A 27,791-nucleotide genomic window follows, 5' to 3' on the forward strand; every position below is an offset into this window, starting at 1 on the left:
ATTTGGGAAGTGCAGGGAATTGAACCCAACATGGTAGGCCAGGGAGGGATCAGTTACTAAACTATACTTCCAACCTTCTAATTCTTCCTGTGAGAAGATCTACATACATATACAATGGGCTGAGGGAGGATGCACAAACACAAGTTTTCATCCAGAAAGGCTTAAGGAAAGGGAGGTAAAATTCTGAAGTCCACTTTCACTTGCTTGCTGCACAGGGCTTGTTTCTGTTTTGTTTTACTATGCCTTGTCTTGTTTTTTGCTGCTTGGTATATTAGTCATTTACTTTTCTATTATTTTGATAAAAACACCCTAATAAAGGAAGCAAATAGAAGAAAGAGGTTTTTTTTTTTTATTTTTTTTTTTTGGTTGTTGTTGTTTGTTTTTTTCTTACAGTTAAAGAGAGTTAGAGTCCCTGATGGCAGCAGAAGCAGGGAGCTGTTGGGAGGCACTGTTGGTTAGAGGTTACAGTCTACCATGGTCTTGCACTTTTCTCTCAACTCCACAACAGGAAGGACTCCCTCCCCAGAGAGGGTTCTTGTTCTCTACCTGTCCTTATTTGTAGGACATCTCTAGGCTCCATGCCTAACTCATCTCAAGGATGATCCTTTGTCAGAGCTACCTTTTTGTGGTGACTTCTGCCACAGTCCTAGCTGCTGCAGGTGACACATTGAAGGATAGGGAGCATGAGGATTAGAAAATGTTAAGTAGGGGGAACAAAGATGAGAAAGAATCACAGAGACCTAGGATAGTATCTGAGGGCTGCTCAGTCTCTCCTGCATACTGAGTTCTGGGCACTGAGTTTGCCCATGTTTAATTTTCCATACACTTTTATAATCCAATACAAAAGGGAAGAAGGCAAGACACTGCTTTAACATGACACAAAGAACAGCTAGAACAGTTATTTGTTGCAATACTTTGAGATATTAAGAAATTAATTCATGAAAATAGCATTCTGTTTAGGCAGTAAACCCAGCCTACTCCAACTATCCTGAAGGCAGTCACTCCCTCTGTTAAACCTTGTAATTCAAAAGAAGGAGCAGAAATATGCTTGAATTCTCTGACCTTTGGTCAGGGAGGAGTGGATCTACCACCATCGACCATCTAAATGTTGAAAACACCAAGTAACCACACCCTAGGTCAGGGTATATAGCCACAATTGCTTTCAACAACTTTGAGCAAGCTGAAACCCTCTGACCTTCAGACGAGGTGGAATAGGTTCACATTTTTGGGTCTCCACAACCCTTAATGTAGTTCCCTTTAAATGTCCTTCCTCTGCTGACCATATCTTAATTAAGTAACATGCTCTAGCAATTTTCATAGGCCGGTGCTGCCACTAACCCAGCTATGACAGGAGTCTGCTGTTTAATCAGTAATTCGCAAGTTACTGTTGCCAACTTCTGCTCCCTCCACCTTGGGGACCTATGGCCAATGATCCCTGAAGGAGACCCATAGCTGTTACCTGTGAACAGGACTGTCCAGGATGCTCGGGGCTTGTGGGTATTCTTCCTGACATCACCAGCGTGGGTAATGGTATTTTTTTGTATGGCCATGCCCCAGAGGACCTGCAAGTTTCTTTGGTCCTCCCTCTGGTTTACTTTTGATTCTCTCATGGGGAATTCTGTCTCTCTCCAGCTAAAGCATGATGTTCACAATGTTGTAGCTACAGCCTGTACCAGCTGTGCTTGCTTGGATGCATGCAGGACAAATCCTTTGTCTATCACGTGGAGAAGGGCAGAGCCTGTCTCCCTGCCATGTGCTGCAAAGGCTGTGTCTCTGCCAACAAACAGTACAAGGGGTGGGACCACACAGCAGCTGCTGTGGCCTTAGTTATAGCATAGGTCACTGGTTGCTATTGCTGAGGCACGGGTCGAGCAATCAAAAAATGAAAAGGAATTCTCTGCTCTTGACTCTGTTATTTTTCTCCAAAACCTGCTATTTCTCTCTGCTTTCTCTTCCTAAACTATATAAATCTCCTCTCCCTACGTTTGTTACAACATGGGAGTAAGGAGTGGAGAGGCGCTTGCCCCTCCCTGCATGTCTAGAGCTGCTGACCCTGTAGTATGCACACAAACATTTCCTGGCAGCAGTGCCTGCTGGATCCAGGGGCCAAGGAGCCAGATAGGTCCAGAGGTAATGAGTTATCTCAGTTGTTCACACTCAGTCACAGATTGAACTCAAGTTCTACACTTTTCTCACTAATGTCACCTCCATCCCCTCTCCCAGGAGCTACAGTTCTGTCTGTGGCAGCCTAAAAGCCCTATTAAAAATATTTTCCCTATATCTTAAAATTATACTCTTAACTCCTACCTCAGGGATTATAAATTGACTATCAGGCATGGTTTAAAAACTATATGATTCTTAACAACATGTCCTTCCTATGGGAAACTTTTGTTTGTCTACTTCTCAAGAAAGATGTTGTAATGGTTTAGATAAAATGGCACAGTTCCCTGAAAGGCAGCCGGGTCCCACCACTTAAGGTCTCTGTGGGTCCCAGGTGGGTGGGAGGCTGTGGGTGAGAGACCTCGGAGGGTCAATGGGACAGCTGGTACCACAAGGAGCTGGAGCTGCAGTGGGTGAAAGATGGATAGACCCCATGCAGAGAAATTGGTATAGTATATTCAGTGGGTTGTGGAAGAAAAGGGAAGAGGGAGACAGGGGGAGAGAGAAAGGGAGAGAGAGAGATAGAGAGAGAGAGAGAGAGAGAGAGAGAGAGAGAGAGAGAGAGAGAGAGAGAGAGAATATGAAGAGGAGAGGAAAGAAGAGGAGAGAAGAGGAAAGGAGAGGAGGCTGCAGCCACCTCTTCGGAAGAGAGACAAGAGAGACTGGTCAGAGAGAGAAGAAAGGTCTGTTTGCCTCAGCAGAAGGGGGGAGTGGGTGGGGCTTATCTTTTAAAGGGAAACTACAAGTCAGTACTAGGTCATAACATTCCCATCTTTTTCTTATAATAAAAAGTAGGGAAGTTAGGCACAACAGTTTCAAGGAATTGGGAAGGTGGATTTTTCAAGACTGCTTCCTGCTTATTTGTGGGCATCATCTTGTGCGGGGAGAAGCCGAGGAAGCTGGGCGCTGTTCACATTCTGGGTTACCTGGTCTCTTTGCTCTTGTCCAGTGTTTGTAGTATGGAAATATCTGGTTTCTCTTAGACCAATTTAAAACATGAGACTTATTGCTTTGTTAGTCTAGAATCAGATATAATACACTAAACATAGATACATTTAGGTTGCATGCTCACGCGTGAGCAGGCATGCGAGCCCGCGTGCGCGCGCGCGCACACACACACACACACACACACAATGAACAGGAATTGGGTGAAGTGGATGCTTTTTGTGCACCTTACCAAAGGCATGCCACTGCACAAAACACACATGTCAGCACTGGGGAACCAGGCAGGGAATACCTAAGTAAATATGGCAGGACTTGGTCACCTGGCCTGACCCTTAGTTAAGATGGCAGTAAGGTCACCTGACCTCAGTCAAAATGGTGGCAATCATGTGTTATATGGAGAAGCCATGCTTTTTAAACTGCGGGAGTTTTAAATAAACAAGAGAGACCTAGAGGCATGATCCACCCTCTCACCCTGCTGCCACAACACAAGCCATGGGAGGAAGCAAAGGCTGGAACTGAAAACAACTGTCCCACGGATCCAATTAATCTTGTTAGTTTCTGCAGGACCAGCATTAGCAGTGGCAGGGATAGGATAGAAGGAATGGGAGCGAGAGGAAAAGAGCATTTTCAGATGGGTGGGGAAGGGGCTGCCCTGTGAAAGGAAGAGTCCACAGGACACTGACAGAGTTTACAGGTAGGTGGCTGGTAGTTTGAGGGTTTATATCCCATAGCTGAAAATGTGAAAACAGTGAACAAACACCGCAAGGCCTGTAGAAGAACGTCTCTCTATAGGCCGGGTGTTAATGAAGTCGACTGGCCCAGGTCCAGGCGACTCAAAGTCAGATGCTGGAGGCCTTCCTGGATGGTCTCTCACAGTGAGGACCACTTATAAGTGGTTCAAAAGAAAAGAGAAAGGGAAAAAAACAAAACAACAATAACAACAACAAAGCAAAAAACAAACAAACAAAAAATCCAAGGGACCCCGGTCCCAAAGCAAATGCACCCCTCAGCCTGTGCAGTGCAAGCATGGGACAACTACCCTGGGTAGTCTGATCACAATTTTAGCTATGGGAAGCAACCAGAGATGAATGTCAATGAAGGGCTCAACCGTAGCCATGAAGGTTGTGGTTGGGGGCGATCACACCGTTTCTAAGAATACCAGAGTATTTCTGGGAGTGTGAGAAATGGTTAAGCTGACTTAAAGGGGAAAACTCACCACCGAAGCCACTGGTGTCTGTACAGGTTGGTGCTCAGAAGCAGGTAGATACTTTGTTCCAGAGCCCAGGGTTTCACGTGTCCTCAGCTGGCCTGCTCCCAGGTGGGAGGGCATGTGGAAAGAGCCTGGCCAAGTCACATATCAATGTTATTGTGTTTTAAAGACATGAGGGTCGGGGACTGGTCCCATGAGGGGTGATGGTCCAACAAGGAGCAACAGGTCTTACCATACCAACCAAGGCCTCTGTGGGGTCCCAGGTGGGTTGGAGGCAGGAGATGAAAAACCTTGGTGGGTCAGTGGGACAGTCAGTCCCATGAGGAGTGGGTGAGAGATAGAGACAGATAGGCATGCCATGCAGAGAGAGTTTGGATATAATTTATTTAGTAAAAGGGAAGGAAAGGGAAAGGAGAGAGAGAGAGAGAGAGAGAGAGAGAGAGAGAGAGAGAGAGAGAGAGAGAGAGAGAGAGAGAGAGGAGGAGGAGGAAGAGGAGGAGGAGGAGGAGGAGGAGGAGGAGGAGGAGGAGGAGGAGGAGGAGGAGGAGAGAGAGAGAGAAACAGGTAGAAAGGGACGGGGAGGGGGAGGAGAGGAAGCAATAGCCACCTCTTCCAAAGAGAGATGGAGAAGAGAGAGAGGACAGACTGGAAGCCAAAGGAATATCCCTTTGCCCTGGCAGAAGGGGAGGAGTGGGCGGGCTTTTCTCTTAAAGGGACAGGACAGACCATTACAGATATATCATTAGAAAGTTTGTCTGGTTAATCATTCTGGTGTGTTTAGCAAAAATTAAGATTTTTTTTGTGTTCTATTTTATAAAAAAGCTGTTTTCTAGAATTGGGGTGTAGATCTCCCATTCTCTAGATTCAACCATGTGTAAAAGTTCCTCCTATGCCCTGTGCCCAGTTAAGTCTCTTGGCATATAAAGCAAAGTAAAACAGCCAAGAAATTAAACTTGATTTGTATAAACATTCTACATGTCAAGATTTTAAGTTCATTTTATTGGATTTGGTTTAAAATCTGGTAAAACTATTTCTTCAAAAAGTTTAGCTTAAAACTGCTACTAGCACATGGTTGGTAGTTAAAAATCTATACATAAGTAATCTTAAAGAGACCATGTGCCACGATCCCATTCTGGCATATAAACAGCACGTGACTTGCTGCCATCTCTAGGTAGCCACATGGCTGGTTACCATCTGTGCTAGGGTTGGAGAAGATGGATGTCATATGACTTCATCATCATATAATTAAAAGTGACCACCACATGAAGTGAGCCTACAAAAAAGAAAACAACAGGTCTCCAAGATATTTATATGAGGATAGATTTTTGTGTGATAATTCCTGTCTTGTCCTAAAAACAAGGTCCAGAAATAAATCCCAGATATTGAATATTGAATAATCTACACTATTAAAGTTTTATTTTACCTCATGTGGGTCATGGTTGTGCCCTGGGCTGGAGAGATGGCTCAGTGCTTAACAGCACTGGTTGCTCTTCCAGAGATTCTGAGTTCAATACTCAGCAATCAAATGGTGGCTCACAATCATCCATAAGGAGGTCTGGTGCCCTCTTCTGGCCATCAGGCAGACATACAGGCAGAACATTGTACACATAATAGATAAATAAATCTCTTTTTTTTTGGAAATATTAAGAGAAAGGTTTATTCAATGACCCTGTGTTCCACCCTTCTTTTTTTTCTTTTTCTTTTTTTATTTATTAAAAATTTCTGCCTCCACCCATCCCCCCCCATTTCCCTCCCACTCCCCCCACTCTCCCTTCCCCTCCCTCTCCAGTCCTAAGAGAAGTCAGGGTGCCCTGCCCTGTGGGAAGTCCAAGGCCCTCCTCCTTCCATCCAGGTCTAGGAAGGTGTGCATCCAAGCCGACTAGGCTCCCCAAAACTCAGCACATGCAGCAGAATCAAAACCTGGTGTCATTATCATTGGCTTCTCAGTCAGCCCTCATTGTCAGCAACATTCAGAGAGTCTAGTTTAATCACATGTTTGTTCAGACCCAGTCCAGCTGGCCTTGGTTAGCTCCCATTAGATCAGTCTCACTGTCTCCGTGGGTGAACGCACCCCTCGCAGACCTGATTTCCTTGTTCATGTTTTCCCTCATTCTGCTCTTCATCTGGGTCTTGGGAGCTCAGTCCAGTGCTCCAATATGGGTCTCTGTCTCTATCTCTATCGATCGCCAGATGAAGCTTCTATGGTGATATGCAAGATATTCATCAGTGTGGCTATGGGAGAAGGCCAGTTCAGGCACCCTCTCCTCTGCTGCCCAAGGACCTAGCTGGGGAAATCTTCTTGGACACCTGGGAACCCCTCTAGAACCAAAACTCTTGCCAACCCTAAAATGGCTCCCTTATTTAAGATATCTTCTTCCCTGCTCCCATATCCACCCTTCCTCATCTCAACCATCCCACTCCCCCAAGCTCTCCCCAATCCTCCCCTTCTCCATTCTCTCTCCCCATCTCCCGTTACTCTTAAGGTCATGCTCAACCTCCTTAGCGATCAGGGAAACTCAAATCAAAACAACCTTGAGATACCATCTTACACCTGTCAGAATGAATAAAATGGAGATAATCAGAACATCTTCCACCTAACTGCCTTGTCACTTCTCGGGTTGACAGGGAAGGCTGTGGATGAAACAGAACTTCATTGAGCTTGTTATTCTCTGGGGCTTTCTAAACCTGGAAAGTGCTGTGTGCTGACTATCCTCCAGGACCTGTCATCTAAAACAGAAGAGAGGAATCTGCTGTGACTCAGCTCAACAGCAATGCATTTCACATAAGCCAGGGACCTTGCATGGGTAGATAACAACTCAGTGTTTGTCTTGTGGGGTTTTATGAGGATGGGATTGTTGGTTGGTCTTCAGAGAGACTCACATACACTATAAGCTGTCCTCAAATTCACTCTGTAGCAGAGAATAACCCTGAGCTCCTGATCATCCTGTATTCACCTCCCCAGTGCTAGGAGTGCAGATGTACAGCACCACCATGCCAGGTTAATTCAGGGCTTCATGCATGCTGGGTAAGCATTCTACCAACTGAACTACATCCCAAGGTCAAACTGCTGGGTTTTAACGGCAGATAAGGAGGCATTTGCTATTCAGATGGCAGTTGTAACAGTAATACTGAAGACTGTTCCCCTCGCCGGTTTATTAGAACCAGAGAACTAAGCAGTAGACAGCTCAGCAGGGAAAGAAACTTGCCACCCAGTCTTATGATCTGAGTTTGAGGCCCGAAGCCCACATGATAGAAGGAAAAAGACACAGAGTTCATAAAATAACAGGGTGTGGGGTCCTCAGAGGAGTTGGAGAAGAGATTATGAGATGGATACTATCTGAATATTTTGTATTCAAGTGGGAAATTACTAAAGAGTAACAGAGCAGAGCAGATTTGCTGACAGTAGGTCCACACCTCTCCTTCTGCTCCTCCAGATCCAATCCTCCCTCTCATATCCTGCTCTGTAGCAGAACACCTGTGCAGTCTCGCTGTCTCTCTTTCCTCTCTGATCCCATCCCCAACAGATCACAAAGATTTTCTTCTCCAATCTTCCTTTCCCCAACTCACCCCATGACCCCAGCCTCCAACAGCAGCAGGCATTCCCTGGGAACACAGCTGCCTAGCAGGCCAGGGTAACAAGCTAAATGAAGACCTTCACCAATCTCTCCTCCCATCCATATCCAACTTTCCCACCGCCAGCCTCAACAATCTTGTTCCTTTATCTGTAACAGAGCAGTTTTCCTTCTCCACCCTTGCCTGCCCACATCTGTGGATACCACAGATCATTCCCTCCTGCCCTTCTTTCCCAACTTGTCATTTCATCCAGCCCCCCAAACTGCAGCAGACACCCCCTGATAACCCACAGCCAGTGTCTGCCAGAAAACCACGTAGGCTGCCTGCAGATGTCCTCTTCTCCCTCTGTTCCACAGCAGCAACCCCCCAGTATCATCCTCAGCTTTTCAGCAGAACACCTGTGGTAGCCTTCCCTGGCCTACTGTTCCCATCTCCTGTGGATCCCAAAGATCTTCCTCTTCTAATGTCCCTCAGCTTACTCCTTGCTTCCTTCTAGCCCCCAAACTTTCTTACAAAGATTAAAACACTTTATGTTTCAAATTTTCTTCAGACCTCTGGAAATCACCTCTCCTATCCGAGCATCATCATGGTCATGAGATTCAATATTGATTGTATCTCAGATCCATTCCTCCATGGTTGATGATGTTGCCTTTAATGATGCAATTATTCCTTTGCATTGTGCATTAGCATTTTCAAAATTCAGATTTTTAATTATTGTCTAGCTTCTGATTTTGGTGTCATTCTATTACTGCTGAAGTAAATCTTTCCACCATTCTGTCCCAAGCATTCAAAACTGCTGAATGACATAAAGCCATGGTGTGGTCATCATAAACAGATTGCCTTTGTGTATTAGCATAATCTCCCTCTACAAGAAGTTGATAATTGGGAGATTTCCATAACTCTAGCTACTTCATTGTTCAATGGTCATAGTCTCATATTTCTATCAGGTCCTCCATTGTAACTGAGGACCAGACTCAAAGACTGCTGTAATCAAGTCTCTCCAGTCTTGAGGGATAATTCAATTACAAGTTGACCATGAATTTAACAAAAAGTGAATGCTGCTATATGATACTATTGCTTCCTTGAATCTCCTTAAATCTCTATTTCCACAGAAGTCAATTCAACTCTTGCACAGCTTTGAGAATATTTATCATTTGGCAGTTGTTTCTGTAAGGTGACTGAATAAATTAAAGTTTGTTGTTTGAAAACCTTAGCTTGTTCCCCTCTAACCCTAAAGTACAATGCTGGGATGGTTCCCTTTTAAATTCCTCTGTCGAGATTTGAATATCTCTATGATCTGTTTTAATAAGTTTTTCTAAGGGCTGTATCTTGACACTCATACCAACGACTTTTTAAAGGATAAGCCAAGAATTATCAAACCAACAATAAAGATTATCAAAATGATAATTAACATTATGTTAATGCTAGTTAAATTGATTATCCTTTCATTTAATTGTTTCAATTTTAAACCATCTATTGTGTAATCACACAGAGATGTAATTCTCTCCTTTGTAATAGTGGTTCCCATTTTTTTAATGTGGGAAATAACCTCTCTTTGTCTTATTAAACTAATTTCTCCCTTTAAGAGTTTCCAATTGACCCACTAAATCTTCTGATGATGACCATGGAGCATAAGGCTGCATAGCATGTCTAATTGAAGAACACAGGAGGTCCACAACCTGGCTGAGGATAGCTGCAGCTGTGAGCATGTAGTTGTGAGCTGAGAATGTGTATGTGTTGCAACACAGTAGAAGCCTGAGCAGGTGTCAAGTCAGCTACCTAGTGGGGCAGCAGCAGCTCAAGGAGGGGATTCTAGGGAATTCCACAACCCACAGGGGACAGGGAGCCAAATGTCTGAAAATTCGGTGGCTAAGTCACAGTGAGCAGAGCAGGACATCATCACTATTATTCCTTAGTGGGTCTTTTGGATCTGGCAACAATGGCTCACTGTTAGGCCCTGGGAAGAGTTTCTCACCAGCCTCAAAATGTGCCAAGGTAGGCGCAGACTACAGATCCCAACATGCACTGTGTGCACCATTTTCACACAGATAAAGGCCATTCTTGCCAGGACTTCTGTAACTGGGCAATTACCTGCGTTCCAGAATCTAGAACTTCAAGTTCCGAATGGATAACTGTGGCAATGCTATTTTTTGTTTGTTGATAAATTAGTATCCCGTATTACCTGCGATACAACACAATCAAGGCACACAATATTTCTACCCCCCCCAAAGTTCTTCTGTATTCTTCCTGTGATAATGATTGTTCAGAAGATGCCGACTACTCTTCAAATTGCTATTTATTTTGTAAGAGAGCATAAGAACTTTCTTATATTCCATTTAACAAATTGTACTAGAAGTACTTTCTGTAGAACAGTGTAAAACACTTTCTCTAATTTTATTTAGTTTAGAGTTTGGGGAATCTGAAGGACATGGTGATGACAGGACACAGCTCTGATTAGAGCCACACGCCTGATGGCTCAGCATGGGAGAATCATATGCAGACATTCCATCACCAGATGAGAATCTAAGGAAAGCTGTGGACCAAAGATGTAATTTGATCTCAGAATTCACTACCAATGATCCTACCCTAATGCTAGATCCCACCTCCACAACTACCTCTTTCTTCTCCCTCTTAAATTCCTAAGTGGGCCCAGAATCAAAGTTTTTCTTCTTCCTTTGAGGAAAACAGCACAGGTGAAGTGCTGGATATGTTCATTAGTTTGACTGAATGATTCTACCATAATACCCAGAGCGGAATATCCAGCCTTCTCTCCCCATATTTCCTTCCTCCATCCCATCTCCTCTACACACCTGATTGCTCCTGCTCCAGTTCCCACTGGCTCCTAGTCCACCTGAAAAATCTATTCTATTTCCACTTTTTCAGTGAGATACATGTGTTTCCCTCTAGAGCCCTCCTCTTTACCTAACCTTTCTGGGTCCCCAAGTTGTAGCTTGTTTATTATTTACCTAACAGTTATTGTCCACTTGTAAGTGTATACATACAATATTTATCTTTCTGGGTCTGGGATACCTCATCAGGAAGATTCTTTTCTCTAGTTCCACCCATTTACCCGCAAATTTCGTGTCTTTTTTTTTTTCAAAACAGCTGAGTAATGCTCCACTGTGCAAATGTAGCACATTTGTTTTAGTCCATTCTTTACTTCAGTGAAGTCTAGGTTGTTTCCACATTATGGGTTATTATGATTAAAGTGACAATGAATATAGTTGAAGAAGTGTCTTTGTGATAGGATGGACTGTCCTTTGAGTATGTGTCCAAGAGTGATACAGCTTGGTCTTGAGGTGAAGTGATTCCCAAATTTGGAAAAACTACCGTATTGATTTCCATAGTGACTGTATAAGTTTGCACTCCACACACAATGGAAGAGTGTTCCCCTTGCTCCATATCCTCTTAATAGATAAGTCTAGGCATGTGTCAAGTTAACCAAAAGGAAAAAAAAAAAAGAAAAAAAAATGAACTCAGAATTTACAATTCAATGATAAATGTAATAGCAGTACTATTTTTCCTAAGCCTATGGAATTTTAAAATTCAGTGTACATACAACTATAAATTCATAAATTCAGTTGAATATATCTTTGAAAAATCTCTTATAAAGCTGGGCGGTGGTGGCACATGTCTTTAATCCCAGCACTCGGGAGGCAGAGGCAGGCGGATCTTTGTGAGTTCGAAGCCAGCCTGGTCTACAAGAGCTGGTTCCAGGACAGGCTCCAAAGCTACAGAGAAACCCTGTCTCGAAAAAACAACAAAAAAATCTCTTATAACATGTTAGATAACCTGCAAGTCAATATCACCACTTGGAAAAATGGTCATATTTTCTTCTGGGAATTCTCTTTTGGGTTTCTGTATAACTTTAGCTGATATTATGAGAGAAGATGGTTCTAACCCCTCCTAAATTAAACATTAAATATTGTAGAAATAAGGAAAATTCTAGAAATAATAAGAATGTGGGTTTTATATTCCAATCACTGTTAAAATGCCATGGTTAGGATATATGTAGTCTAATCTCTATAAACTGGGACTTAAAATCTCTTTTCGAACTATGCTTATTAGTGCTGGAAACAGGTAGACAGATAAAGCAAGAATAAAAGACCACTGGGGAGCCAGAAGTTTAACCCTGGTGCATAGGAACAGCTGCACTGTTGAAGTGGTTTCTTCATAATTGAACTTTTCCACAAGGTTAAAAGTTAATGTTTGTCAACACAGAATTATTGACATAAGGAAATAAAGTCCAATGGTCTCATTACCAGGTTGGGTCTGTGGGATCCCAGAGCACTGTAAGCAACTAGAACAATGTCTTTGGACTTGCAGAACTCTAGGAGTTTGCTCTAGTTGAGATACAGCTGGCATTATACCTATAAATTTCCAAAAACAAAACGGTATTAGAATGTATGAGCCAACAATGTCAGGAATATTTAAAAAGTGCCTTAAGGGCACTTTTACTTCTATATTAACTTAAGTACAATATGTTTTAAATTTTCCCTGAAATACTTTCTTCTGTCCTTTATTAGTATTTGAAGATTAAAATCTCCCATTTCCAACTTGCAGTCTCTGTCAGTTTCTACAGAATGAAGCTATAGCCTGTTAGAGAAGGAGTGGGTATAGCCATCGGTGAGAAGACTGCAAGCTGAAGATAAAACCTTTTGCCTCTAGAGAGGGAAGAAGTGGCAGCCTTGTAGAAGGACCCAGTGTTCAGGGGAACAAAGGAGGGGAGAATGATAAACAGGAGTGGCCGCACTGGGTGGGGAAATGCCATGCCTTTTAGCCTTCAGGGACTCACATGACCTTGGTCTTCTGTTATCAAGCCTTTTGCTCTGATACTCAATGTATAAGAAATTCAGAAGCACCCTACCAAACTATCACAGTGATCAGTAACTAATTTCCCCTATCATGTGGCGGAACTTTAACAGGATAAATGGCTTGATTTTTTTCATAAACAGATCAAAAGAGAACAGAGAACAGGGAGAAGGGAAGTGGAGGATTAAGGATGGAAATGGGATATGAATGCAAGACAGCGAACATCTGATTTCAAGAAAAACTTACAGATATACCACCCAGTGCTAATGTTTGACCATGTTACCTCCCTACTTTGAATCAATTTGTTCAATATTAGAATGACTTATTTATTTATTTATTTTGTTGTTGAAAAAATTTCTGCCTCCTCCCTGCCTCCCATTTCCCTCCCCCTCCTCTCACTCCTCTCCCCCTCCCCCTACTCCTCTCCCCCTCCCCCCACTCCTCTCCCCCTCTCCCCACTCCTCTCCCCCTCTCCCCACTCCTCTCCCCCTCTCCCCACTCCTTTCCCCCTCCCTCCACTCCATTCCCCCTCCCTCTCAAGTCTGAAGAGCAGTCCTGTCTCTGAGCCGCCATGCTACAAGCCACAGTGGGGAGTAAAAGGCTGGGATTGAAAACAGCCACCTTGTGGATCAGGCCAATCTTGTTGGTAACAGTAGTGGTGGCAGGGACAGTTTGAGGAAACTCCTTCCATTTGCCTGTACACTGGCAATAGTTAGCTCCCATAAAAGTGGAGCAGGTGGGACACCGGCAGAGTGAGGGTAGGATATGAAGAAGTAGGGCATTAAGGCCTGGAGTTTTAGGGCCTCTAAAAGGCATCCATCCCAGAGGAGCCTGGATTGACGGACATGGATAGCTTGCTACGCATAGCTGAAACTTTGAAAACTCACAAAAACAGTGATACCACAAGGCCTACAGGGAGACATCTCCCCTCTGTAGGTAGGGTCTAAATCAGTGGTGAGCACCACAGAACCTGTAGGAGAGCGTTCTCTGTCTACAGGTGGTGTGCTAAAGCCTGACTGGATTCGGTCAGGGCAACTCAGAAGCCAGAGAGGCCAGAGGCTGCTCTGAGTGTCCTTTCATGGCAGGGGAAAAAAAGAAAACAAAAAGAAAAAAGAAAGAAAAAAATCTGAGAGACCCTGGGCCCCCAGTTGTGGGAGGACTGACCCAAAATTGTCCAAACATGATTTTAGATAAGGGAAGCCATCCAGAGATGAATGTCAGCAAAGGGCTAGACCATAGGCATAAACACCATGGTTGGGGGCTGTACCCCCATTTCTAAGAACATCAGAAGATTTCTGGTTGGGAGAAATGGTTAAGTTACCAGAACGGGGGAAACTCATCAATTGAAGCTGGTGGGGTATGTAGAAATCCCACTCAGGCAAATGGAACATGTGGTTGTTGTGGAAAAATACCCGGTTCCAGATCCTGACCCCGGGAGAGAGGCTCAGGGCAGGAAACCCTTCTGAGTCTCATAGCACCAATGTAATAGATTAAGTAAAATTCTATAGGTCCCTGAGAGGCACAGTGGCAGAAATGCCACAGGTCCCTGAGCAGCGGCAGTGGGCAGCAGGTTTTGAGACCATGCCACAGGTCCCTGAGTGGAGGCAGGCAGCAGGCAGTGGGTCCCAAGAACAGCCAATTTCAGGCAGGGATGTTACAGTTCCCCAAGTGGCTGCAGTGGGCCATAAGGGGCAGTAAGTCCCACAAGGAGAGACAGATGGATGGGAATGCCACAAGACCATGCCACAGGTCTCCAAAGGTGGCTGGTCCCAGGCAGGGAGCTATGCGGCAGGCAAGAGGCAGACAGATAGGTATGCCATGCAAAGTGAGGTTGGATATTTATTTATTTATTTATGGAGGGGAAATGGGAGAAGGGGTAAGGGGAAAGGGGGAAGAACAGAGAGAAGCAGAGAGAAAGAAAGACAGAGTGGGGAAGGGGAGAATGGAGTGAGGCAGAAGCTGCCTCTTCAGGGGGAGATGGAAAAGAGGAAGAACTCAGGCTGGAAGCTGAAGATCAGCTTGCCTCAATGGATGAGGGAAGAGGGAGGGAGTGGGAGTGACTTGTCTCTTACAGGGACAGAGCAGACTATTATACATACCACATTGTATGGTAGCATAGAATTTCTTGGTCTGGAGCTTCAGTTATGACAGTTAATACTGGGTTCTCAGGGACATGTGGGTTGTCCGCATCGACTTCCAAACTAATACATATGTACACACACACACATGTAACATGTGGGCCTGCTCATTGGGGTTTTTGTCCCCCCTGATGTTTTCCCGCACCACACACACATTCTCCAGACAGTCAAAAAGAAAGTATCATAACATTAAAAAGGAGTTTCATGAGTTCAGCAAGTGGAAGGAGCTAAATTTTCATCAGCAGATGAAGGTAAAAACATGCGACACACATGTAAACAAATGTAATACACTAAGCAATCAATAGAATGAACCACAGGCTTTTTCAGTCACATTGGTGGATCTCTGTTTCTGTGCAACAAAAACTAGGCACAAATGAAATATAGCCGATACTGTTTTCTATTTCTTTAAAAACACTATTCACTTCATGTGCATAGATATTTTGCCTACATAAGTGTTTATCCACTACATGCATGTAGTGCTCGAGGAGAACAGAAGAGGGCGTCAGAGCCTCCTGGAGCTACATAACTTTGTAGTTCCTGAAATAAAACCTTGGTCTCTTGGAAATGGAGCTGATATTCTTAACAGCAGAGTCATCTCTTCAGCCCATTTTTATTTCTTAGTAAACACTTCCTTTTTGAACTCCAACTTGATAGACATTGATTCTAGATTAGAAAGCATATAGGAAAGTTATTAATCCCCATGACTGTTTTTTTTTCAGAAGAATGAAGTTTTATAAACTTTAGCCTTAACGTGCTTATAATACACATTATATGGCCACATTATATTAAAAAATATCACATATTCTACTCTCATGTGTTTTACTTTAGTGAAATAGAATAAAAAAAAAAACACCTATCTTCAATTCTTTAACTCCCTGTCCAATACTCATAGCAATTTGATTATTTTCAGGTGAGTTCTTTTATGAATGTTGAATGAGGCTATGAATCTAACACATTGATCTGCATTTTAACATCTTATTTATAGTTATATAAAAATCAGGGACTGAATAGTAAGCTCAGTGTTTAAGAGTGGTTGCTCTGAAGTCATGGCATCAGAATTGTGTTGCGGGAGCTCCTTCTGCTCCTTCAGCCGCTGAGATACCAGCTCATTGGGGTGTGGTCTCTCTCTTTTTAAAGAAGCAGCCACTGCCTTCTGCTAGCTCTCTGGCTTCCAGCTATGCTTCTGGCAACTAGGCTCCTTTCCTGATTGCGCAGAGGGGCTGTTGTCTGGGATGGTGATCTCTAAGTTTTTCCCCCTTAAATAAATAGCCATTCTATTAATCATAATTCCAAACTGGTGTGGGATTGTTTGTGACTTACACCTTCAGAACTGTATACCACATTCATATAACAAGCTAGGTTTCCCGCGACTGCTGGTAACTACAATTCCCAAGTGATCAACATCCTCTTCTTGCACACCTGATGTAGGAATCCCCTCTGTATACCATTGGTTAATAAAAAAGCTGTTATCGGCCAATGGTTTAACAGAATATAGCCAGGCTAGAAAAGATAAATAGAGAAAGAAGGTATAGTCAATGAGAAGCCATGTAGCGAGAGACAGATGCTTCCACTGGTGCCCGCTGAACCTTTCCCAGTAGGCCTTGACCTTGTGCACAGATTAATGGAGATGGGTTATTTTAAGATATAACAACTACCTAGAAAAATGCCTAAGTTATTGGCCAAACAGTATTGCAAATTATTTGGGTGACAGCATCACCCCAACCCCTGGCACCCATCCTTGGAGTGCCAAAGGAGCAGAAATGGAGAGGGGAACTCCATTTCAAGCCCCCTCCCCTGGGAGTTGCCTTGTTCCAGACTTCAACTCTGGGAAAGTCTGCCAAGTGCTGATCTCTCCCGGGGAGGGTCAGGACCACTCTCACAGACTATTAGGCTTCTGCCCAGAAAAGGAGCAGGTGGTCTCTCCCGTCTCTCTCTTCCCCTAACCATGCTTTCCTGGGCCACCTGGGATCATTGCAGTAATTAAACACGGGCATCAGTTTGATTTGGTCTGATTGAAATTATTTGTGTCAGAACAGAGGCTGGTCTTAAGAAATATTTCTAATGCAAATAATATGATTTTTGTGAGATTATTTTGGGTCAGAGCAGCTGAGAATGAACAAACAGTATCTGGCAACACATTCCTAGCACATATACACAAAAACTTCAAAATTATCTAATAAATGAGTTCTGTAGTAATATCTAAGTCTCTTTGCTTGTTATAAAACCCAGTAGTTGTCAATGGTTTATCAACCACTAAGCACTGCTCTGTGTTGTCCCCTTTATGTATTTCAGGATTGTAATTGGGACAATGACAAAGGAAAAATACAGGAAAAATTAAAAATACTAAGCTTTTGTATTTTAATTATTAAATAAATTTAATGGTGGAGTATCAAAATTTTTGAAATGTCCAATTGTGGCTTCTTTTTTCTTTGAATATGTTTCTATGTTAAGTGCTAGCTCATTATTTCCAAGGATAAAAGACCAAATAGAGGCTTCATAATGATCAAATGGCAATAAATGTCTGAAGTATTATAAATGTCTGAAGTATTATATTCAATCAATCTCTTCTCAAATATATAATATATGCAATAATATATCATATATAATACACGCAATAATAAAGAGAACATTAAAGGAAAAAAATACTTTATCAGTATATAGTAATTTGTTTAAAATTCATCCTTTATATGAAAATGAGTGACTTCCCTTCTTACATGTGACATAATGATTTAACTTTACTGCATCCTTTCTGTTGACTGACCATTAGACAGGCAATACTAGTATTACACAATAGGCATTGAGCAATATTGTTTAACCATTAGCCAGACAGTAGCACTAATTAATCATTAACTAGGGTATAGAAAGAGTTAAACACTATCCACTAAGTAAGAATGCTTAACCAGAAGAATGGGAGTGCCACTTGTTAACCTATAGATAGGAAGCTGATATATGATGATTGACAACTTCCCCTTCAAGGCATCAGAAGATTCAAGACATTCTTAGGCAGAGGAGTGACAGACCATGAGTTCCAAACAGCAGTTTGTCAAACTAAACGATGGCCACTTCATTCCTGCCCTGGGTTTTGGCACCTATAAACCCCAAGAGGTAAGGATATAAGATTCCACGTATTTCCAGGCCAGAGCGAGTCCATGTACAAGAAGGCAGATAGTTAGGCTTGGCCTACGTCAAGCTTTTATTGAGACCACACTTGTTTATTATTCCTGTTAAATAGAGGTTACAGCAGTGGCTGGAATTGGTGGCTATGGGTAGGAGACTAATCTGTTTCCCGAGATAGGCTGAGTCAGAATTGTCAGAATAGGGTCTTTATTCATGCTTGCCCTGCTCCTGGTAAGCCAGCAGTGATGCCTGTTTTATGGAGAACAAAGGGAATGTTTAACTCTTCAAACATTTTCTCTGAACATGGGTGTTGGTGTTGTATATGATGGAACTACAGGGCCCATGCCTCAGAGGTATTGGGACATTTACTGTAACTCAGTCTTGGACTTCAGGGATGGGGAGATTGTTAATGTTTCCTAGTTATTCTTGCTGGAGACTAGTCTCTCTGGTCTTAACAGAATGTGGCCGAGTCTTTTTTTCTTGGATTTTCTCTTCTGGCCCAGACCTGCTTGTGAGTTCACTGTTCTGGTTTGGGGTCTGCCAGTTCCAAGACTGAACTTGAAATGAATCTTCTGGCTGTGAGCTCCAAGCTTAAAGGGACAAATCCATGACTTAACAATCCTGGGCACTATGTTCTTCCTATGTCTGTGTCTCTCAACTTGATAGAAGAGAAGAAAGTCACCAGATTGCCTATCAGCATTCTTGGTTGCAGTGAGGGACTTCTCTGTGTATATCTACAATCCACAGCATGATATTTCCTTTCAAGAAGGCAAGATCTGTGGAAATCAGTGTGGTAACTCAAAGTGTCTCCCTGTAGTAATGCATGATACAAGTGTTTGAGGACTACTTCAGTTTCGTTTTGGGGTAGCCTTCTGCACCACACACGAATGTTGCAGTAGAGCTAAATAAATTCCCCCATAACAAACCCTGAACTGTAGGAAACTTACTGGAATTTATAATATATCCTTATGATTGGGGGAAGGAGGACCTGGTAACCATACTGGTCTTCATTAATGAATGTTAGGTTTAGAGCATGAAGTTTTCTAGAATGGAAAACTTCAAGGTGTACTGTTTCTTACTTAATCAGGGACTTTCTTGTTTGTAAACTTTCTGAATCTTTTAAATTCTGTGACAAAGGACCACTTCCCTTAACTTCAAATTTGCACATTTCCTTTCTATTAGATATATTCATATTTACATAGATAAATCTGGAGATATATACAGGATTAGTTACTTATCAAGGTAGCAATATAAAAGAAAGGCAGCAACAGGTCAAGGGTCCTGCTAAAAACTTTAGTGTTGGTAACTCCTAGAATGACATTACTTTTAACTATGTCAGAGCTGGTATCCAGAGAAGGTGGTACCAGGCAGAATTTCAGTCACTGTGGTTTATTGTGAAAGATAATTGTAGAAATTGCAAAATAATCAAAAATGTAGTGTTTTTCTTCTTAACCCCTTTGTATGTGTTGTATGACTATATATATATATGTGTGTGTTTTTGTGCACATGTGTGTTTATGCCAGAGGTTAAAGTCTGACTAAACTGCTCTCACTTTATTTTTGTGAGGTAGGGTGTCCCACTGTATCTGTAACTCAGGGATTCAGCTTGACTTGCAGTCCAGTGAGCTTCATGGATCACCCTGACTTTGTTTCCCCAAGCCACCCTGACTTTGTTTCTACACGTGTGTGCCACCATGCCATATTCTGCTTTTACATGAGGGCTTGGGGTCTGAACTAAGATCCTGAGACTTATTAGCAAATGCTTTATTGATTGAGACATCTTCCCAGTCCACACCTTAAATTCTTTAATAAAGAACTGTCATATCTTTATCCAAATCTCACAGTCAAGGCAGTACTTTTAGATTTAATTTCAATCATATCTTTGTTAAGCAAGTCATCTTTGGTTGAAAGGGCTGACACCCCAAATGAATAATTTCCAATATGATGTTCACAATTTATTTTAAGGAGAATATATTACTAGGGTAAGAATTTTTTTCTCTGCCTGTATTTATTTCTCGCAGACAAAGAAAATGGATATACACAAAGACTAACATAAGATACTGTTCTCTGTTCAAATCCCTATTACTAACTTGGTGTTGTGTGGTATCTGAGATCTTTGCTGTCTCATGATTATGTGACAGTGTCTTAGCTGGAGTCAAGGAAGATGGTCTATGGAATTGTGCTTTGTCCCAAGCAGACTTCTTTTTGTTTATTTTGCTTAGTAACCCCCACTACGTAAATTGAGTGTGACTTCCAAGCAAACATTTGAACTTGTGAGCTTGGCATTTATGAGAGCCAGTGCGTAACTAGGACTACATGGATATAAAAATGTTTTTTTTTTTTTCTGGATGTGAAAGTCTTGCTATTAATCAGGAAAGACCCCAAGAAAGTAGATTTTGGCTCATTGTCTCAAATGTGGGACAAATATAGGCAGACAATGAGTCTGTGGAGAGTCTTAGTTTTCTGTGACATCTACAATATTTCTGTAGAATTCCTTATGCTTTATAGAATAAAAGTGAGAGTTCAAGGATCAGGGGACTAGGCTCTTGCCTAGTGGTCTGAGGGTGACTTTAAAAGACCTAACTCTTTCTGGTCTAGTAAACTCCCATCTAGGCTCACTCTGAACAAGCTTTCAGAATGTGCATCTCTAAATACCTCTTTGGGTTGTTCTTCTAGGTTCCCATAAGCAAGTCACTGGAGGCTGCCAACCTAGCTATAGGTGCTGGGCTCCGCCATATTGATACTGCTTATGTATATCACGTGGAAGAGGAGGTAGGGCAGGCCATTCAAAGCAAGATTAAAGCTGGCGTTGTAAAGAGAGAAGACTTGTTCATCACTACAAAGGTAAAGGTAGAGTTTTTATAGCATGCACGTGTGCAAATTAGTGAAATTTAAAGAAGTGAAAATTATATTACTTGATCAGAAGTTGGTTAAAGGTGTCTATTGTATAAACGGGTGAGAGAAATTACTATTAGATTATAATCTCTATAGTTTAGTTTTTGAATATTGTTAGTGGTATGTGTTTTATTTCTTGAGTAATTTCCTTTCATTTTTCAATGAGCTAACAATTACAATGAATATATAAGGGAGGTCACATTGTTAAGTATGACTTAAGTAAATCCTGGATTAAACGGAATGATTATAACTTTCCTTCAAGTACAAAAAATATTGTAGTATTAGGATAAATAAGTATGCATGTTTGGGCAATCTATTAATTGATCAAAACTTCTAATCTTCAACTTCTGTAGCTTTGGTGTACTTGCTTTCGGCCAGAACTGGTCCGGCCTAGTTTGGAAAAATCACTAAAAAGACTTCAACTGGACTATGTTGATCTTTACCTTATACATTACCCAATACCATTGAAGGTAGGTGATTTGTATTGTCTAATGCACACATTTTTATGGAGATATTGATATAATTTTTATGGATGGTTGAGACAAGTTTCCATTACAATTTCATATAAATTTATTTTATTAAACTTCTGAAAAGGTTCTACAAAGGGTTTATAAGATTGTGAAATAAGGTGTCAAAGAAATTTTCAGAGTCAGAGATTAGAAACAACTTCCAGAAAATCTTGTATTTACACATCATTAAATTTAATTTTATTACTGGATGTTTGCCCAAGTCTTGTCTCTATTTCTCCCTTGGTGGTAAGGATGGCCCCAAGAGAGTTTCAGCTTCAGGGTCATTGGCATTTTATGGCTTCTCCACATCTTTTCTTATCACAATCAATCTTGCACAAAGTCCTTATTGGCCATCCTTGGTTCACATGCCTGCCCTTGAATCCACATGCATTCATATTTATTATTTATCCTGAGAAAGGATTTATATAAATTCTTGCTGGTGTTCAAGGCCATGCAATGACTGGGCTTCCCAGTGTATATGAAACATTTTTCTCTTTTACAAGAAAAGGAGTAGATAAAAGAATACAAGTCAGCTAGGAGAGCTCAGTTTGGTGTTTGGAAATATTATCTAGGTGCAAGAATTATATGTACATGTGTGTGTGTCATGTATATGTGTGTGGCAACAATTAAAGCAAAAGAGGTCATGAATTTGAAAGACAACAAGGGCATACATGGGAGGCACTGGAGTGAGGAAAGGGAAGGAGGGAATTGATGTGATTATATTTTAATTTCAAAAATAAAATTATTATAAGAAAATATTTATTTATTCATACAATTAACATAAGAGAACAATGCAAAACTAGGCTCCTAAAGATCATTTTTACAACTCTACCTGTGTATCACTTTGTAAACACACTGTATAGGATCATGCCTCACTTTATGGCTGCTTACTCTCTTATTTTTTTTTTAAATATTTATTTATTTATTATGTATACAATATTCTGTCTGTGTGTATGCCTGAAGGCCAGAAGAGGGCACCAGACCTCATTACAGATGGTTGTGAGCCATCATGCGGTTGCTGGGAATTGAACTCAGGACCTTTGGAAGAGCAGGCAATGCTCTTAACCGCTGAGCCATCTCTCCAGCCCCTGCTTACTCTCTTATTTCCAAGTTGTTCTTTACATTTTTAAAAAAATATTTATTTAATGTGTATTGCTATTTTGCTTGTGTGTATGTCTGTGTACTAGTGTCTGTGGAGAGCAGAAGAGGGCATTGGGCCACATGGGACTTCGTTACAAATAATTGGGACCATCATATAGGTGCTTGGAATTGAACCCAGGTCCTTTGAAAGAGAAGCTGTTATTGTTGTGGTGGTGGTGGTTTTTTTACACTTTGACTCTTGGGGCTCTTTTGGGGGGCCTGCCACCCAGCTCCCAAGTAAATCACACACATGGAACCTTATGAATTCCCGGCCTTACTGTAGCTTGTTTCTAGCCAGCTTTTAACTGCCCCTTCCTCCCTGACCCACCCTCCCCCTCCCCCCCCCGGGGTCTTATTTCTACAATCTTACTTTCAGTCTTCCACCATGACAGGTAGGGTGGCTGTGTGCCTGACCTCTAGCGTGCTCCTCTCCTCGTTCTGTCTTGCTCCCTTCACCCTTGCTCCGTCTATTAATACTCTCTGCCCCGCCTCTCCTTTCTCCTGCCTCGCTGTTGGTCATTCAGCTATTTATTAGACCACCAGGTGTTTTAGATAGGCAACGAATTATAGCTTCACAGAGTTAAACAGATGTAACGCAAAAAAGTAACACATCTTTACATCAGCAAAAAAATTCTCCATCCACAGCACGAGCAAATGTAACACACACACACTTTAAAATAACATTCTACAACAAAAAGCCATTGCTTAATCACCGATCTATCTCTCCAGGTCCTTCAAGATATTCTTAAAAGCATTACTACAGGCGAGACACCTGTTTTTGTGAGATTTCTCTAAAAACACTTCTCTTCCAGCCAGGGGATAATGATTTTCCAGTAGATGAACAAGGGAAATTACTATTGGACACAGTGGATTTCTGTGCCACGTGGGAGGTGAGTACTTTTCAAAAGAAAAATAAATCAATCAGAGGGAGAGAGAATCAGCTCACTTTCCCCTGTGTATAGAAATTCATTTACATGCATACATATCTTATGTAGCAACATCCTCAATTTTCAAAAGAAACCATAGAACCTAGGCTGACATCTTATTCTTCATTTTCATCTTTATCTTTGCTTCTTCTTATTTAAGTCCTCTGATAATCTGGCCAATATACCCCTCCACACCTTTTTCTTTTTTTTTTAAGTGTCTGTTATCTCAAACTTAGGGCCTTATGCACACTGGCAAGTGTTCTAATACTGAACTATATGTCTAGCTCTAGACAGTTTTCTTTGTAACTGCTCCATCTTCTCTTTATACTGATGCAGTGAATTGCAAGTATGACACTTTATAACCCCCTTCTCATCACCAGGCGTTGGAGAAGTGTAAGGATGCCGGATTGGTCAAGTCTATTGGGGTGTCCAATTTTAACCACAAGCAGTTAGAGAGAATCCTGAATAAGCCAGGGCTTAAGTACAAGCCTGTCTGCAATCAGGTAAGGGTTCTCATTCCCTCCCCATCTCTCATGCTTTTCTTCACTCTGTACGACTAACACTTGTTCATTTGTCCTCTGCCCCAGTGATTTTCATTTTGTGGAAAAGAAGATTCTGAGAACAGTACCATTGTTTCAAAAGACATGAGTGATTCTAAATTTAACCTTGGACTATTAAAGTATTTGTGAGAATGCATAATTTCTGAGTTGGTCTAACAGGCAGAAGTTACGCACAGGGAAAATTGATCTTCTACTCTAACTGAGAATATATGAGTGGGCTTGGGATACTTTGCTGAAAGACTGAGTTCAAATAAAAAAATCAGCCAGTGGTCAGCACTTATGTGCAGTTTAAATGCTGCTTACCATATTATTACACTCCTTCCTCATGATTTTATTAAGTTAACAGCTGGTATTCTTACTCACTTAACTGCCTTGCTGACAACTAAGTATGATTTTGAAACAAAAGCTCGCCAAGGCAAATTATATTAACAGAATCTTCCAAAATTGGCTCGTTTGTCTTTCAAAAATAAATTGCAACAGTTTGATCTTTTAAATTCAAACGTGATATTGCATATGATTTTTAGTCTACTTTGTTGGCTTTAAGTTTTAGTTTGTCATAATACGAGCATTTGATATAATCTGATGTCTTTCTCTCATATTCTTCCACAGGTTGAATGTCATCTTTATTTAAATCAGAGTAAGCTGCTGGATTACTGCAAATCAAAAGACATTGTTCTGGTTGCTTATGGTGCCCTGGGAACCCAACGATATAAAGAATGGTAAGAAGATGAAGAGTATACCTGAAGCACGACTGTCATTTAGCATCATGACATTCAGTTCTCAGGGAGAGAGGGAGCTTTAGAAGAACCATGTCAATCAAAAGTTTGTGGCTCAGGGACTTCTGTGTAGCCCTGGTATCTTAATTTCCTTTTCTGTTGCTTTGAGAACATACTTGGACAAGAGCAACCTCAGGGAGAAAGGGCTGATTATAGATCACAATTCTAGGGTGCAAAGCATAAGAGCAGGAAGTCAGGGTGTCAGGAGATGGAAGCAGGTATTCCTTCACATTGCAATCAAGAAGCAGAGATTGACAAATGAACACTAATGATCTGATCATTGTCTCCATTTATACAGTCCAGGATGTGGGCAAATGGTCACATTAATAATTAAAATGGGTTTTCCCACATCAATTTTCATAAGATAAATTCTCACAGGCATTCTAGAATCCCATGTTTCAGGTGATTCCGGACTTTGTCCAGTTGATAATTATATATAACCATCACGTCTAGTCTAAAATGCATCCTCTACTGTGTTTTGCAGCACCATAATAAACCCATAACCTTGGCCTCTTGAGCTTATTTCTACTTTCCTACTAGGGTGGATCAGAACTCTCCAGTTCTCTTACATGATCCAGTTCTTTATGATGTGGCCAAAAAGAACAAGCGAAGCCCCGCCTTGGTTGCTCTGCGATACCTGCTTCAGCGTGGGGTTGTGCCCCTGGCCCAGAGTTTCAAAGAAAATGAGATGAAAGAGAATTTGCAGGTGATGAGCTCTGCTCCTTAGGGTTGTTACATAGTATCTTCCATATGCTTGCTTCTTTCAAATCTCTATGTACTATTTTGAGATCAAGCCCTACATGTGTTTAAGATATGAACTGTAAGTGAAAAATCATTTTGAAGTTAAAATGTCTCAAATTAAAATAAGATTCTTTTTTAAGTCAGCTCTTTTGTTCTTATACAAACATGTTATAATTAGAATTTAGGTAAATCTTGACTTACGTAATGTTGAAAAGAGCAATTTTTTACATTTTAACTATTCATTGATAGATTATCAAAATGTAACTTCCCATGCCAATCACTTTTTTGTGTGATGTATTTTGAAATTTTGCTCTAGATTACTTGGAAACTATGTATGTTAACTGTTTTTTTTCCTCCCTCAAAGAGCCTTTGAGATTCCTCTCATCTGTGACATTGAGCAATTTTAATATATCTCAAAAGCAATTTTCCTTCATTTCACTTGGCATTTATTAATCATGAATGTTTTGGTAAACAATGTTCATTATTTTCAGAGGCATAAGTGCTACTCACATTGCCTTTCAGACAAAAATCTGATTCATTCAAATATTAAAATCTTTGTGTTTTTCTGAAAGGTTTTTGAATTCCAGCTGTCTCCTGAGGATATGAAAACCCTAGATGGCCTGAACAAAAATTTTCGATATCTTTCAACTGAGTCGTAAGTAATGTTAAACACCTCACCTCAGTTAGTTTCAGGACCAAGTCTCTCCCCTGCTTTTCCATTCTTGATGGTTCAGAAACCAAATGTCCTATTCATCTGTAGCAAGTTTCCCATGGAGATAGAGCAATATTTGTTTCTGAGTTTTTGAAAATGTGGATGTGTCATTGTAAAACATAGAGAAGGTTTTGGAAATCATATTCTAAACTAAAAGAAGAAACTTTAGGAAAAAACTCTATTGTATTGGAGAGTTAATAGCCACCAAAAGATCTTCAGTTCCTCTTTATGATCTATGGTTACAAAATTTGATACTGGACATAGGCTATATTATAAATGGAAACCTGCATGTATACATAAATGTGGATATTCATCTATCTATCTGTCTATCTATCTATCTATCTATCTATCTATCTATCTATCTATCTATCTATCTATCTTTTTGCTTTTATCTATCTGCATGCCTGTTTGTCATCTATCTATATCTTCTTCTTGTTATAATTTTAATTCTCAATAGAAAGAAATATAATAATGTTTGAAGAAGGATTATAAAATCTACAATACTTTGTAAAATTGGTATATATGTTATCATTATTAAGATTTTTGTTAGTATAGAGTAGTATGAAGGCAAAGGAGAGATAAAACTCAGTGATGAGTCATTGTTGTAAGTAATGAATATTTCTTGCCACACTTTATCAATTAATGGTTTTATCAATGCTTATTTTGTATTGTTATTTTTTATGTAGAATTTTACAAATTGCACAGTTATCTCCTTGGACAATGAATCCCCACTTTATGAAGGACATTCTTTCCCTAACTGAGTTTAATACATTACTTTTTACCTAATGGGCAGCGAGTGAATAATTAATGCATTACTATTAATTAAATGAAAGTGAAAGTATTAGGCATAAATGATGTTTTAAGGCACATTAACGTATTTTTGTGTTGATCAATGTGTAGAGTTACCTTGAACTAAAGATGACTTATCCTTTTCTCTTTTTTTTTTGGAGACTGAAGTTGGGAAGGATTTTGACTCTTCATTGATTGATGCATAGATGAAGCTAAGGGAGATAAATAGTAATGAACACCGGTCTTTGAGTGTTCTAGTGTAGGCAGGTGGACATAATTTATGAAAAGTGCATGAATTATATTTTTAAAACATTTCTTATACATGTTTGTAAATAACTGTAAGAATATCCCCTTCTGCAACTGATCAGGGAACAAAATGTTGAGCTTTCATCTGATGGTGCTTTCCTAGATGTCACAACTTACATTGTAGAAATACATCAAACTGTGTGTTTGCTTTTATTTCCTCTTTTAGTTTTGCTGACCACCCTGAATATCCATATTCTGAGGAATATTAATATGGGAACCTAGTCATGACTGCCTGAAGTTATTGTGTGTGGACAGTGATGTTGGTGATATGATTCAGATGCTGTTTGGTGGATGCCTCATTTCCGGTCAACCTAGGCTGCTTAGTAACAGTCACATTCAACTGAAGCTCCAGCTAATGATCTTGAAGAAAGGGAATTTAATTTTCATGGTGTATTGAAATAAATAAAATGTTTTCTCCTCAAAAGATACTTAAAAATGAGATATTATGACACAAAACTGGTTTTGTTGGAAGTCTGTGGTTGA

At 40.9% G+C, this 27,791-nt stretch overlaps 2 protein-coding genes across 6 annotated transcripts in view; both read left to right on the top strand.

Moving 5' to 3' along the window:
• The window catches only part of LOC130885468 (aldo-keto reductase family 1 member C13-like), a 288,678-nt gene that overhangs the window by 136,985 nt on the left and 123,902 nt on the right, over window positions 1–27,791 (top strand). The window lies entirely within an intron of this gene.
• Window positions 17,860–27,517, top strand: LOC130885473 (aldo-keto reductase family 1 member C13-like). 5 transcript variants are annotated; one of them, XM_057786972.1, is made up of 9 exons: window positions 17,860–17,943; window positions 20,631–20,798; window positions 21,203–21,323; window positions 23,315–23,388; window positions 23,805–23,927; window positions 24,594–24,703; window positions 25,301–25,466; window positions 26,074–26,156; window positions 27,475–27,517. In XM_057786972.1, the coding sequence occupies exons 1-9, from the start codon at window positions 17,860–17,862 to the stop codon at window positions 27,515–27,517; spliced, it is 972 nt and encodes a 323-aa protein (XP_057642955.1). The 5 variants fall into 5 exon arrangements, with proteins under 5 accessions (XP_057642955.1, XP_057642953.1, XP_057642954.1 ...); XM_057786970.1 differs by having other exon boundaries at window positions 21,203–21,319; window positions 23,311–23,388; XM_057786971.1 differs by having other exon boundaries at window positions 21,203–21,319; window positions 23,311–23,388; window positions 26,074–26,153.

Source organism: Chionomys nivalis, chromosome 13 (genome assembly GCF_950005125.1).
Source record: "Chionomys nivalis chromosome 13, mChiNiv1.1, whole genome shotgun sequence".
NCBI classification, from domain to species: domain Eukaryota; kingdom Metazoa; phylum Chordata; class Mammalia; order Rodentia; family Cricetidae; genus Chionomys; species Chionomys nivalis.